Source organism: Arachis ipaensis, chromosome B2 (genome assembly GCF_059453495.1).
Source record: "Arachis ipaensis isolate K30076 ecotype BB chromosome B2, ASM5945349v1, whole genome shotgun sequence".
NCBI classification, from domain to species: Eukaryota; Viridiplantae; Streptophyta; class Magnoliopsida; order Fabales; family Fabaceae; genus Arachis; species Arachis ipaensis.
In genome coordinates this window covers 10,594,783-10,610,204 of record NC_142437.1, presented here as the reverse complement: position 1 = coordinate 10,610,204, position 15,422 = coordinate 10,594,783, and the positions used below count along the sequence as shown (strand labels likewise).

At 32.4% G+C, this 15,422-nt stretch overlaps 1 protein-coding gene across 1 annotated transcript; it reads left to right on the top strand.

The window, feature by feature from the left end:
* The first annotated feature begins 918 nt into the window (after positions 1-918).
* On the top strand, positions 919-5,948 carry QUA3 (S-adenosyl-L-methionine-dependent methyltransferases superfamily protein). Its single transcript, XM_016327334.3, has 7 exons — positions 919-1,693; positions 2,521-2,724; positions 2,808-3,018; positions 3,107-3,368; positions 3,623-3,997; positions 4,677-4,772; positions 5,438-5,948. The coding sequence occupies exons 1-7, from the start codon at positions 1,265-1,267 to the stop codon at positions 5,643-5,645; spliced, it is 1,785 nt and encodes a 594-aa protein (XP_016182820.1). The 5' UTR covers positions 919-1,264; the 3' UTR covers positions 5,646-5,948.
* The last annotated feature ends 9,474 nt before the right edge of the window (positions 5,949-15,422 follow it).

The window sequence follows — 15,422 nt, the reverse complement described above, 5'->3', positions numbered from 1 at the left end:
TGAGGAACTAGCTGTGAAGCACATTCTGTTCCAATTCCAATAGCATTTAGGCCTTTATCCAAGTCTTAACTCTTAAGAGATCATCTCATTCGTTGTTTCCACACACCACAGCCTACTTCAAACTAAATCAATCTTTCTCCGTTTGTTCAATTAATTAATCCTGCTCAATGTTAATGCAGTTTTTTTTTCATTTAAATAAACGAAAGTAATTATTTACTCAATTAAATAGATTTTTAGATTTTGCCATTTTAATCGTTTAAACATGATATTGCTGGCACAAAGAGCGAAATCAAGGATTATATGAATTGCGCGTGTTCTTTTTTTCTTGGATTTTGCTGCCAGTAACAGCGGAATCTATATAATTATTGATTTCACTCTCTGTACCAGTAAAATTGTATTTAAATATTTAAAACGGTAAAAATTTTAAAATATATTAATTAAGTAAATAATTAATTTCATTTATTTTAAAAAAAAAAACATGTTATGCAGCATACTTTGTTTCATTAATGAATAATATTACTACTAAACTTAAAATCACGTGAATAAATGTCCTAAAAAGTAATGTGTAGCGTTGTTTAGTTTAAAATATGTAGTTTCATTTGTAAATTTAAAGAAAAATAGTCGTAAATAGATTTTCCTTAGAATCAAGTATAAAAATTTAAGAAAAAGTGTAGGGGCAATAACTTTGTTAAATTCTGGCCAGCATGTAACCAACAAAGAAAAGTGAGCTTTTGGATAAAATCTCACACCAATCTCACACCATTAAAACCATCATTAATGACTATTTAATGGTTACAAATCACAAAAATTACTTGCCTCTTAGCATTTTTTAAAATTTAATTATAAAATTTTAAATAATAAAAATTTGATAAAATTATGAAAAAGCAAGGTAAACCTATAATAAAATCTTATTTTTCTCGAAACAGGATCTAGCTACGAAACTAAAATGGTCCATCATCCTCCCAAAAATAGAATAATCCACTTCCTCCCATCACATCCGTGTGGAAAACACACTGACTCAGAGTCTTCCGCACTGAGGAAATGGTGTTTACATGCGTAAACAAATTCCCCCACTAACTCATAAAAACCCCCAAAACTCCTTCATCTTCAATTCAACCTTCTTCAACCTCTCGCCACACAGAAAAGAAAAACTAGTCAAATATCATTACTTCTTAGAAACCATAAAAGCACCGATTTTTACCTCCAAACAGCATCGAAACGCAAAACCCAGATGATCATTTGACCAGATCCGACTCAGTTTAAGATGGGTCACGCAAACCTCCCAGCTTCAAAGCGCGTGAGCTCCACGCGCCAATGGCGGATCCTTGACCTTGTCTCCGCGGCGTTCTTCGGCCTCGTATTCCTCTTCTTTGTGCTCGTCTTCACCCCTCTAGGTGACTCACTTGCCGCTTCCGGCCGGCAGACGCTGCTTCGGTCCGGCTCCGATCCGCGACAGCGCCACCGACTCGTGGCGGCGATTGAATTGGGGCAACAAATGAGCGTGGAGGTGTGCCCTGCCGACATGGTGGACCACATGCCATGTGAGGATCCCAGGCTCAACAGTCAGCTGAGCAGGGAAATGAATTACTATAGAGAGAGGCATTGCCCGCCGCCGGAGGACACTCCACTCTGCCTTGTTCCACCGCCTACCGGGTACCGGATTCCGGTGCAGTGGCCTGAGAGCTTGCATAAGGTATATACATATTAAAGGTTGCATGATTACTTAGAAGAAAAACTTGCATGGTCTCAGGAATTTTGTTTAGTTCATGTTGTTTGGATATTGAATAATATTAATTGTTGAAAGTTGTGGGGAAAATGTCAGTGATATGACCGCAATTTTCTGTCTTGATGGCCATAATTTTTGTTGTAGACTCCAATAAGTAGTGCTATAGTTGTAATTAAGTGATTAGTTTGGATGGTGCAATGTTTTGAGAGGAATAGAGGTTTCTCATGCTTAGGTTTAGTTTATCGCTTGATAAACAAAGTGATTGTAATGGATGGTTAAGGGGATAAAGATTTGCAAAGCTGAATTGTCATGCAGTAGACGGCGAAAAGCATGAGGAATTTCGTGCTCTAGAAGCATGTAAGATTTTCTTGGTTTTAACTGTGAAAATATTGGAGGAAATGTGACTTTGGTGATTGAAATAACAAATTTGGTTTCATTATACTGTCGAGTGAGGTTGGTCTGGTCTGTTAGTTGTTTAATCTCAATTTAATCATCAATTGTCAGTTTGCACTTCACAGCCATTAGATTTTTAGTACAATAGCCGAATAAGTGAGAGGCCTCCTCCAGATTAAGGTCCCTCTCTCAGCTATCCGAAATCCGTAAAATAGCCTACTTTAATATATTTTATCTATGAAGAGAAAATGACAGCTTTATTTGTGTTTTCTTTATCAACCTTATATTTTTTTCTCATCTTTTATTTGATGAGGTACTTCAACATTATTTTATACTATATTTTATGATGTTATTTGTACTTGCGATTCTGCCATCTAACTGTGGTAATATAAACTGTACAGATATGGCATGACAACATGCCACACAACAAGATTGCTGAGAGGAAAGGTCATCAGGGATGGATGAAGCTCGAAGGACCGCATTTTATATTCCCTGGAGGTGGCACGATGTTTCCAGATGGGGCAGAGCAATATATTGAAAAACTTGGTCAATACATTCCAATAAGTGGTGGCACCTTGAGGACCGCTCTTGATATGGGTTGTGGGGTACGAGCTATTTTCTTGTTTCTCCCTCGACACTGGTAGATTATACTACTTTATAACCTGCAAATATATCTCATGTTTTGCAGGTTGCCAGTTTTGGAGGATATTTACTATCTCAAAACATTTTAACCATGTCTTTTGCTCCAAGAGATTCCCATAAATCACAGATACAATTTGCGGTTGAAAGAGGAGTACCAGCTCTAGTTGCCATGCTTGGTACTCGCAGACTCCCATTTCCCGCATTTGGGTTTGACTTAGTTCACTGTTCTCGGTGTTTGATCCCTTTTACAGCCTACAGTAAGTTCATTATTGACATTGAACCTTGTATAGCGTTCATCGTTGTAAATATTGGTTCATGCCGGAATGCACAAAATCTATATTGCAGATGCAACTTACTTCATTGAAGTAGACAGATTGCTTCGCCCTGGTGGATATGTAGTCATCTCAGGTCCCCCGGTTCAGTGGCCTAAACAAGATAAAGAATGGTCTGATCTTCAGGCTGTGGCAAGAGCGTTATGCTATGAACTTATTGCTGTAGATGGCAACACTGTTATCTGGAAAAAGCCAACAGGGGATTTGTGTTTCCCGAACCAAAATGAATTTGGACTTGAGTTATGTGATGATTCAGATGACCCAAGTTATGCTTGGTAATTTCCAATGGGACTATTGCTTGTTTGAGTTAATTTTTCTTCTTACCATTGTTGCTTCTCTTTCTATCTTGTTTGATATTGATATTTGTATAAACTATCCATCCGTCACGCTTGTTGCACATTTCTTTTATTACGTGGAACCAATAATAGAAGCAGTCACATACTGTTATCACCGTAATTTGTTGATAGACCTTTCTTATTTATTTATTTATTTTTTGGGATCACATAACTAAGACAATTTTGTTTTGCAGGTACTTCAAATTAAAGAAATGTGTCACTAAGCCACCTTTGGTCAAAGGAGAATATGCTATTGGGACGATTCCCAAGTGGCCAGAGAGGTTAACGGCTATACCTCCTCGGTCGACACTCCTGAAGAATGGTGCTGATGTCTATGAGGCTGACACTAAACGGTGGGTGAGGAGGGTTGCTTACTATAAACATTCTCTGAACATTAAGTTGGGAACTCCAGCCATACGAAATGTGATGGACATGAATGCATTGTTTGGGGGTTTCGCGGCAGCACTAAAATCTGATCCTGTGTGGGTTATGAATGTAGTACCAGCCCGCAAGCCATCCACTCTCGACGTGGTCTTTGACAGAGGTCTTATAGGAGTCTATCATGATTGGTAAGTTCTATGCTCAGAATTTCATGTATTTTCACTTAGGCTATGTTTGTTTGAAGGGAAAATGGAAGGAAAGAAAAGGGAGGAAAGAAAATGGGAAGGAAAATGATTATTTTCCATTGTTTGGTTGAGGAGGGAAATTAGAGAGGAAGGAAAAGGAATGGTCTCTCCAATGTTGGAAAGAAAAGGGAGAAAAAAATTATTTTCTCTTTATACTTCCAATATTAACCCTTCACTTTTTTCAATATATTTTATAATACAAGGGTAAGATTATCTTTTTATAACATTTCTATCCTTCTTATTTTCCTTCTATCCAAACACATTTAAAAAAAATAAAAATCCACTCAATTTCTTTCCCTTCCTTTCTGTCCTTTCTATTGCCTTTCTCTCTATTTCTTTTCTTCCAACCAAACATAGCCTTAAGGGGATATGGGAAAGAGCCTTTGGAGTTCAATATTTTGTCTTCTATAGTGTGGCAAACCTGCAAACCTTTCCTAGTAAATGTCTTAATGATAATTATTATTATTCGTCTGAAAAATAACTCAAGTACATCTATACAACTTGTTTTGTTTCTTTAATTAGGACCCTTCTTTCCGGCAAAAATTTTCATTACCATTAACATGTATTGCAGTTTTCAACGGGTTATTGTTTTAGATCTGAGACGTTTTGTTATTGTTCTCAGGTGCGAACCTTTCTCAACGTATCCTCGAACTTATGATCTGATCCATGTGGCTGGCATTGAGTCACTTACAAAAGATCCAGCTTCTGGCAAAAGAAGGTACGGTCGTCATAGCCTCTTGTTTCATCTGTTGTTTCCCAGTTGTGATGATGCATTCTAGGGAACAGTGTAATGTGATTTAAATTTTCGACTAATAACTGCCTCAACTAACTTGTGGCTATTGCTGTCTGATGCTCCTATCTTTGTACATATCTCTTTTCCTATCCAAAATCAAAGTGTTTTATATCATTAATTTGGATGCATATTTTAAATTCTTAAAATTCCAAACGAAAGTAAAAACAGATGGTCTATTTCTGCAACTTGGTTATATTAGTTTGAATAGTTAGACATTTGTTGGGCTTGCCTTGCTAAAACACATAGGATGTTCATTGTTCTAGCTGGAATGATTTGATAAAAAATACAATATGGATCAACTTGTGTTGTTTACTGAATTGTTAGTTCCGAGATGCCTAGAGTGTCTGTTTCCTGCAAGGTCATCTAGCTCGGAAGTGAACTCATAAATCATTTAGGTCTCCAAAATCGAGTTTACGAGCTGAATTCAATGATCCAAGTTTATTTAAGATCCAGTAGTTTTAGGTGAACATTTAAGTTTGATAACCATATTCTTAAGTTGACCTTAGATCTCAATCTGTTAAGGTGCTAAATGATAACCTATTAATCATAGTTTCTATCAATAATGGGTCACTCTATTTGCTTCATTGCAGATGTAACCTTGTCGATTTGATGGTGGAGATCGATCGAATATTGCGGCCAGAAGGAACCGTTGTGGTGAGGGATATCCCTGAAGCCATCGACAAAGTAGCTCGCATTGCTCGCGCAGTGAGGTGGAGGCCTACCATATACGATAAAGAACCCGAATCACATGGCAGAGATAAAATTCTAGTTGCAACCAAGACCTTCTGGAAGCTCTAATTCTCATAGTAGATCTCACTTACAACTTTGTAATTTAGGTGAAATTTTTTCTTTCTTCTCACTGTTTTGAGGCTAAGTGTTTCAAAGCTATCTTCTGTGCATCAAAGGCATTAGGTTTTCAGTGTTTATATAAAGGAGAAAGTCAGGTGGATATGAGAAAACTAAAAAGATGTGAAGACTTCTGTGCAATTTTTATAGAGGAAGCATAAGCCATTTTTTTTTTTAAACTTAGACGATCACTGTAATTCAATGCCATGTATTTATCATTACTTATTTATTAAAAAAAGGATCAAATAGGTTTCATTTTTTCTTGTCAGAGGTTTCATTTTTTTCTATAAATGAGTAAAAAATGTGATTTACATATTCACTGATATTGCTAATTTTTTTTTTTTTTGGGACTGGGGATATTGCTATTTTTTAGAAGCATATCAAATTCAATAAAGGGCCAAAGCCCAATCAGGCAACACCAAACACTTGCTAAGCCGAAGATCGAGACTCAAATAAACCAACTTGAGTTGGTTGAATTGTCACCTTATTCGTTTGTTTAAGTGTCAGGAGTTTGAATTTTATTTTGTGCATGCAACAATTCCAGCTATCTTTGATTAGGCGATACCATGAAGATCAATATATATATAATAAAAAAAGATCAATATTGTCTTCATTTATTCTATTAATCTTCATCCAATGAAGACCATTATATATATATTGATCTTTTCGGATTATTAATGTCTTTTTTAATAATCCTATGACCAAGAACAATTTAGATTAAATTATAAAAGATTCATCTCTCAATATTGTGATCACTATCACAATGATAAATCTCTAAATTTAATCAAGAACTTTATTATATTAATATTTTAATATAATAATAATAATAAATTATTTGACACATGATTAATTGGATTGTGGTCATACTCTTTATTCCCAACAATCTCCCACTTGCACGAGAGCCAATCATGATAGATTGGATCTTGGGCATACTATTATCCCAATAATGGGATTATCCACTCCGAGACTCATTTAAAATTCTCTTTGAGGATGATAGAAGGACTACTTTACTCTATTTAATTTGTATCTAGTTTGGTACAATTAGAATTTTTCTACAGGATGACAGGAAAACTATCTTACTCCGATTAATTTGTATCGAGTTTATTATTGATTGGATTGAAAGTTATCTATTCTATATTCAAGCTACTAGAATTGGTTAATGATGATATGGTTTAAAATCTGAATAGTATGCATGAGATTTTAAGTTCAAATTTTATTATTGTTATCTAAAAAACATATGTTTCTGTCTTCATCCTTTGGTTTAGAGTATTTTTTTTTTAATTATACAAATAATAATAAATAAAATAAATGAACTTTTTCTTTTTTATTTTTTGGCTGGGGACCTGTTTATTTCTAATAAGCAGGTATTTAATGTGCATGCATTGTTGATATATTAGTTTTAGTAGGTTGGATGTATGTATTGGACCTTTTGGGTGCATTACAAATAATGGTTTGTAGTAGTTGTTGAGTTCTAATTCTTGTAATGGCACTAAATAATGTGGTTTCTTAATCACATTTTTTAAAACAATTTTTTTTTCTCACAGTATTCTTCGATAATCTGATATGTCGATGGCTAATTTGTCGCGGATCTAAATTTTATTTTAAGGGTTTATATATACAAAACAATATTCAAACTCTTGATATTTATTTAAATAGACGAATAAACTAAACTAACCACTAGATCAAGTCAAGTTAGTTAAACATAATATACAATATTTTTTAAAGTAAAGTATTGTTTTTGTCCCCAACATTTGGAGTAAGTCCTATTTGTATGCCTAACGTTTAAATAGTCCTATTTGTATCTCTAATGTTTATAAAAGTGATTCAATGTTATCCTGCCGTCAATTATACTAATAGATCAGATTATATTTTTCAACTATTCTCACTTGAATATATTCATTCTCAATTAGGTTTCACTTGGATGTGTTTGATTTTAATATTGTACCAACTATTTGTGTTTAAGTTCAATTATGTCCCTAAAAAAGTAAATTATGTCAATGTTGCAGGAATTAATTTCAATTTTTGATGAGTTATTATTTGGAATAGATCATTGGTTATATCCTAGACATTTGTATTCTAATTTTAAGAAGAGATTTTTAGAACTCTAACTAAAGCTCATGATGTATAATTAATAGTAAGATAACATTGAATTACTTTTATAAATATAAAGAATATAAATAGAACGATTTAAACGTTAAGAACACAAATAGGATTTACCCTAAATATTGAGGATAAAAACGACACTTTAGTCTATTTTTTAATTTGATAATAAATGTAAAACAGAAGATGTATGTATCTTAATCTTACCTTCTTTATTGAGAAGTATCTTTCATGATGAGTCATTCAATAATGCACTAAATCTTTTTAAGTGTTACAAAATACATGACAGAGAAAAATAGGGGAAGGCAAGGTGAGGGTACAATAGTTTGTGATCATATTATTGATACATTATGAATAAGTGTATGATGACTATTATCTTGGAAACATGATCCTAAAACTTAGTTGGATACTTCAAACCTACCAATAAATTAGGGTTGCTGCAGGTTTCTGTTGCCTCAGAATTTGTCAACAAAAGGACCACGATATTTTTTTCTTATTAATCTTATTTATTTTTACAAAATCAAAGAAGGTATAATATATATTTGACTAAAATCTGTGTTATTAAGATGGATATAATAGTTAATTGATTTCTTAATTTTTATCCGATGATCAAATTAGTTTTTAAGATTTAAAACTGATTAAACTAATCCCTCAATTTTAAACTCGAATTAAATTAGTCTTTTGTGAATATCTAAGTAACATTGTTATAAAAAAATTAACGTGAAATATTACTATTATAACATGCCATTAGATAAAATGACATTAAAGGAAAAAATGTTTTAATCAACCAAACTCATCTTCATAAAGTCATTGGTAAGTGGTCGAATAATTAGTTCACTTGTCCACTTAAATAAATATCGGATGTTTAAATTTTATTTTATATGTGCAGTAATTTATTAGCCAACTATCACCTTTAAATAGAGTTCAAATAAAAAATACTGTAAACAAAAAAAATTATATATACACACTATATAAAATACATGCCTTATATTATAGAAATTTTTTTAAATATTCTTAACCATCAATTTCAATTAATATATATTATACATATTTTTTATAATTAAAATTAACAATTAAAATTACTAGAATATTAATATTTTTAAAATATTTAAAATTCTTTCAAATATTGAAATATATATTATATCTAATAGTAGTAGGAGAAGCATATATATATATATATATATATATATATATATATATATATATATTCCGTAGATACAATGATAGAGTGCAGAAAATTAAATTGGTTAGGATAATGAGTAGATATGAGAACTGAGATCACTAAAAATTTTGCAGAGGATTTGTCATAGCAGACAGAGCCCGTCTTGGGAGCATCATGTATGTACAAGTATAACAGTACAACCCTATTCAATTTGTTTCTTCTATTTCACATTTTTATTACCATATGAAAATCAAATGAAATTAATAAGTGAAAGAAAGTTGCCATTCATGATGGTAAAGGCTCAAAGTATGTCTTATAATGACACAAATTCAACTTCTTTTTGTTAAAAATATACATTGATTTTAGTGAATTAATTTCATTAGAGATGAATTCATTTAAATTTTTGTCTATTCTAAAAACAAGAATAAATATTTTTTTCGGTTTTTGACATTTATTTAAAGGATAAAATAATTTTTTATAATTCAAAAATTTTAATTTATCTTAAATTATTTAAGTAATGAATCCCGCTAGGGAGCTGAATGAAGTATCTGTAAAATGGGCTGTTTATTTTGTCCAATATGAGTTAAAATGAACATCCAAAATAAAATACTACTAATTTATCAAACATAATATACCTATACTATCCAGAATAACCATCCGGATATGATGAATAATAAATATCTGATATTCTACTGAATCAAATACAATACAGCTCATTATACACATTGTACAGATATTTCATTGGCTCCCTATATTTCCTCTTAAATAATTAATCTAAGACTCTAAACAATTTTATAAACAGTGATCTGATGATGTGTCATCAGACACGGCTTAAACTAATAATAAAAAGAGAAACTCAAAACAGCCCCGACAATTACTTCAAAAGACAACGAGTTCCTTGACAAAAAAAAAATCCAACTCGGCCTCTAACAATTACGACAACGAGGTTCCTGTGCCAAAAAAAATTAATATTATTTTTTTTATACAGGGGCTAATCAATCTCAAAAAAAAAAAAAATCAAAAACTGGATTGAATGTTTTTTTTTTCTTTAGGTCTCGTTGTCATTTCGAGATAATTGTCAGGGTATCAACTCTAATAAAAATCTTTTAATTCAGTTACTGAGATGAACGATTAAAAAGTTAAGCATAATAAAAATACGGTTTGTTTAATTTGGACAAATAATAAGAGATCGAAAATATTATTTACTCTTAAAAAAATAGCATTGACGATGGAGAGTGTGGGGACTTTGATGTACAAAGTTCAGGAGGTGGAGCCTTTTCCCCTTTCAAGTTTCAAGTTAGATATTTAATAAGAATCACTTATGAGAGGCATTCAATGTAATGTGGCCATCATCACATTTTTATCTAACATTTTATGCACATTATATCATCACAAAATAGATGAACTTGCTCGTGAACATAGACTAATAATGACACTATATATACACCATTTGTGGAATATTAGTAATCTTCTATAGAACTTCCAATACTCAAAGATGATTATGAACTTTGGAAAAATTTTCAGGTGTTTCAAAAATATTAGTATTCTAATAATTTTAGCAATTAATCAATCTCAATAATGATGTATATATTTTATAATAAAAATTATGACTAAAAATAGTAAAATATTAATATTCGTGCTATATGTGATAACTTCCTTTTTTTTTTTTTTAATTTTCAGAAAAGTATAGAGTACCAACATATTATCTGCCAACTTCTACCAATTCTTATTTATAATTGTGTTTTATGGAAGTGTGTTCGTAGATGTGTCTAATAATTAATATATTTTAAATACATATATAAAGAGACACATCCAGAAAATATATCTATAAAAACACTTCTATTAAACATAGCTATAAAAAAGATATTTTTATTAGACACATCCACGAACACACTTCCATGAAACACAATTATAAATAAAAGTTGACAGAAATTGACAGATATACTGCTGGTAACGTAGCGAAACCATTAATTTTCACTTAACTACTTGTAGAGTTAGAAATACTTAATGCCATGCATGCACGCTGAGAAATTGTGTGTACATTATATTATATTGTACAATAATTATTGCATTCAGAAGATAAAGGAATATAATGCTAAAGCAATGATTATAAACAGATCAGATAGCCTTCAATAAGGCAGTTGGAATAGTTTGTTTTTTGACTTTAATTTAAACTTCAATAAAATGAAATTTCGTTTTGTTTCTCTTTATTTTTCCAAAAGTGTTTAATTAAATTTCTTTTCAACTTGGGTCCTTATTAATTTTCAATGTACATCACGGCATATTTGACTTCATAAAAACTTGATCACATGCCATAGCATTGCGGGAGCGCTTTCATTGATATTCATCATTATTGATAGTAATTATTATTGCCACAGTACGAATTAAATATATTAAATACAAAGAAAATTAATTTAGCTTAGGTAAGTAGTCACCATATTCGAACTCATTTTTTTAATTTCAAATTTCAAATGTTCAAATTTTATTATATTTACGTAATAATTTATTGATCGACAATAAAAATTAATAAGCTTGTAAATAGAGTTTAGATTTGTGATAAATTAATTTTTGTGAAACAAAAATTCATTTTTTAAGTTATTCAAACTGTGATATTAATGGTTTGACGAATATAGAAAGAGGAAAAGTTGAGAGAACGAGAAAAATAGGTTCTTCTCATTTTAAAAATTTCAAATGAATGAAAACATAAAACTAAAAAAAATTTGTGGTTAATCTTATGTACCCTCTTATCTACTAATACTATAATTAATTACCACCAATATTAAACTAATAAAAAAAATAATCCAAGTAACACCCTTCCACAAGTTAGAATTGTATAAATCTAACAATCCTATTTTAAAAATATTAATAAGAAAAGGACCCGGTGGCAGAACTTTTGTAAAAAAAATCAGCTAAGTTGTTTTTTGGAACGAATTGCCATAAGATGAATGAAACCAGATAAATACCTTTTACGTGGCAGTCCACTTCCATGTGTTTGGTTCTTTCATAAAAGATGGAATTATTAGCAATGTGAATGGCTGAACTATTTGTCACAGAACAAAGTAATAGACTTTTGAAGCGACAAATCAATGAAAACCAACTAGCTTCACAAGTGACAACAGCAAGAGACCTATATTCAGTTGTAGAGAATTTAGCAACAGTAGTTTGCTTCTTACTTTTCCAGAGAGAGTTCCCCAGCATGAAACAATAACCGAAAATGAAGCGACGAGTATTGGCACAGGTAGCCTAATCAGCGTCGGCAAATCTAATGAGATTCAAATTAGAAGTAGATGAGAAGAATAGGCCAGTTGCAGGGCTACCTTTTAAATATCAAAATATGCAAAAAGCAGCCTGTAGGTGAGAAGTGGTTGCACAGTACAAAAACTGGCTCAAACATCCCACAGCATAAGAAACATCAAGTCTAGTGTTTGTGAATTAAAGGAGTCAGCCGATGAACTGTCTGTAAGTAATATTGTTCGTTAAAATGGTACCTGACTTCTTCGAGAGTTTCTGATTATAATCAAATAGAGTGGAGAGAGACTTGCAATCTAGATAACTAAAATCCTTGAGAAGGTCCATGACGTACTTTTGCTGATAAATGAGAATTCTAGGGTTGGAGCGTACTACTTCCATTCCCAAGGAGTACTTGAGAGCACCAAGATTCTTTATTTTGAATTTTTCATCCAAAATTTTCTTGATGGAATTGATTTCGTCAATGTCATCCCTGGTTAAAACCAAGTCATCAACATATACTAGAATGACAGTGAAGCTTTCAGATTGTTTTTTAATGAAAAGGGAATGATCATAAAAAAATTGCTTATAACCAACATCAACTAAAGTCTGAGTGAGTTTAATGTTCCATTGTCTGTTTGCTTGGTTAAGTCCATATAGAGACTTTTGCAATTTACAAATTAAACCTGGTTGTGACACAGTCAAAACGGGTGGTATCCTCATATAAACTGTTGAGTTAAGAAATTAACTAAATTAATTAGTGATGACAAACATTATTTTTGGACAAAATAAATAATTAGTGTTGATTACAAATAATTGTATATTGCTAATTATTAATTAAATGTTGCGGGCCAAAATTCAATTTAGCAGCCCAAATAGAATGGAAAATAAAACAAAGCTGATGGGTTGATAACTCAAACGAAACCCAAAAGAAAACAAAGATGAGAAATCAAAACGGACCAAGTGAAGTGATCTAACCTAAGCCCGATTTTGATACTCAGCAAGCAAATTCCCTCTCACTTGCTTTCACCAACCCAACGTTCTCTTTCTCTGTCTCAGTCAAATCACAGAACTCAGAAAAAGTAAGAAAGAGAGCTTAGTTCCTAAGCTAGTCATGAAAGAAGAAAGAAAGAGAAAGACTAAGCTTGAAAGGCAGAAGTCTAATCATCCACTTTAAACCAAATCAAGCTTAGGTAAAAGTTAAAGGTAACCCATTTCCTTTTACATGCATCAGATCTTCTTCTCTTCATCTTCAACGTTCTGCCACTCCACTTTGGGTTATATGAAAAAGAGGATTTCTGTTCTTCACTGCTATACATCAACGGTTGAAAATATGTCTTGGGGATCAAGTTGTGTTTCAATGGTCAAGATCTGGGTTTACCATTGAAGAAATCTTTTTCTGGTGATAATGTGGCTTTCGGTCAAGATAGGGAAGTCAGAAGCAAAGTTTTCATTGTGAGGATTAATGAAAAAAAGTGAGCTTGTGGGTTAGTGAAGCACAGTGCTCAAGGAGTTAACCTAGGAAGAAGAACCAAGCAACATGCAAGGAGATAAAAGAAGCTTGTTGTTCATTCAGAAGGCAAGGAGAGATTTCCAGTGTATTGAGATTTTGTTCTGTGAAGAAGTTTTCTGAAGAAGTTCCTCTACTTGGACAGTGCTTTCTTTCAAAGAAGCATTCCGCCAAAAATGAAGAACTGAATCAGAGACATACTAATCTGGTGTATCACATAGCAAAGAGGCTGTTGATGAAGTCAATCTCCTTCATGTTTTACAGATTGTAATTTACTTTTTAATGTTTATCTTTCTGTAATTTTTTGAGTGAAAAGGCATATTGAGAGAGCTCAAGTAAAAGCCATGAGTGGAAAGAGGCTGAGTGATACACTTGAGAGAAAAGCCTAGAGTTATTCTCAGATTTCTTTAGGTATGTCTGTGTCTTGTATCTTGTACCTGTAAGGTATCTCTTTCTTAGTTGGGTTAGCACTAGGAGTGAATAGTTAGGTATTAGCATAGCCAATGTCAAGTTAGGTTAGAACTTGAGTGTGAAAGGATTGTGTCAATCATGTGAAATTGGTGTATATAATACTGTTAACTGTAGTGGAAAATTTTCCATTGTTGTGGAGGAGACTAGATGTAGGTTGCATAGCACAAGGCAACCGAACCAGGATATATACTAGTGTTAGCTTTTCTCTTCTCTGCACTATTCTGTTTTCTGATATTCATGAGACAAAAATAAATTGTCTCATAAATTTCCGCTGCTGAGTTCAAACAGAATCAGAATTCAAATATTGTTTTAAAGGGTCAGTTCAGTAACTTAAAAGAAAGGCATAGATTCAACCCCCCTTCTCTAAACCTACCACAACCTTCATAAACTTTCTTGTCCAAATCTCCATGAGGGAAGGCAGTATTGACATTCAGCTGTTTCAAATGTCATTTTTTTGCCGCTGCTAATGCTAACATTACTCGTAGAGTAGTCATTTTGACAAGTGGACTAAAAGTATCACCATAATTCACTCCTTGCACTTGAGTGAGTTTTTTTGTAACTAGCCTCGCTTTGTACCTTTCTATGGTGCCATTGGAATTGAATTTTATCCGAAAAATCTATTTGCAACCCACAGCCTTGCATTTTGGGAGTTTAGTGAGACACCAAGTTCTGCTCTGATCTAGAGCTGTCAATTCAACTTGTATTGCCTTTCTTCAACATTCATGTGCAGCCGCTTCCTCATAAGTGCTAGGTTCCGGATTTGAGGTGATGGCTAGAGAAAGAGACTTATATTTTGGGGTTAGTTTATCATATGACAAGTGTTGTGAGATAGAATATAAAGAGTTAGAGTTGGCAAAGTTGCTAGAGTGAGCTGCGTGGGTTATCATACAATGGCTTATAAGAAAACAATGTGCTTCAAAAATAATGTGAAATTCCTAGTTGAAACAACAGTGCTCTAACAAAACCTAAAATGTGCAGGTGTTTTCGACAATATCATTTTGCTCTAGTGTTTCTATACAAGAAGTTTGGTGTAAAATGCCACTTGATGCAAAAAAAGATTTTAGAGTGAATTATGACCTATTGTCAATCCTTATACAATTAACTTATTTTTCAAATTGTACTCTGACAAAATTCACAAAATTAATAACCAATTATGATGCTTCAAATTTGGTTTTCATAAAAAAAATTCAAGTGAATCTGCTCTTACCATCTATCACAGTAAAAAAATACCTATGTCCTTCGTTAGAAGGGACAGAAA

What these genes read in the sequence shown, in the direction of transcription:
- QUA3 (XM_016327334.3), top strand. Translation starts at nt 1,265, where the DNA reads ATGGGTCACGCAAACCTCCCAGCTTCAAAGCGCGTGAGCTCCACGCGC. An exon ending in CTCTTGATATGGGTTGTGGG is followed by an intron (nt 2,725 to 2,807) that starts GTACGAGCTATT and finishes CATGTTTTGCAG; the next exon opens with GTTGCCAGTTTTGGAGGATA. An exon ending in GATGACCCAAGTTATGCTTG is followed by an intron (nt 3,369 to 3,622) that starts GTAATTTCCAAT and finishes TTTGTTTTGCAG; the next exon opens with GTACTTCAAATTAAAGAAAT.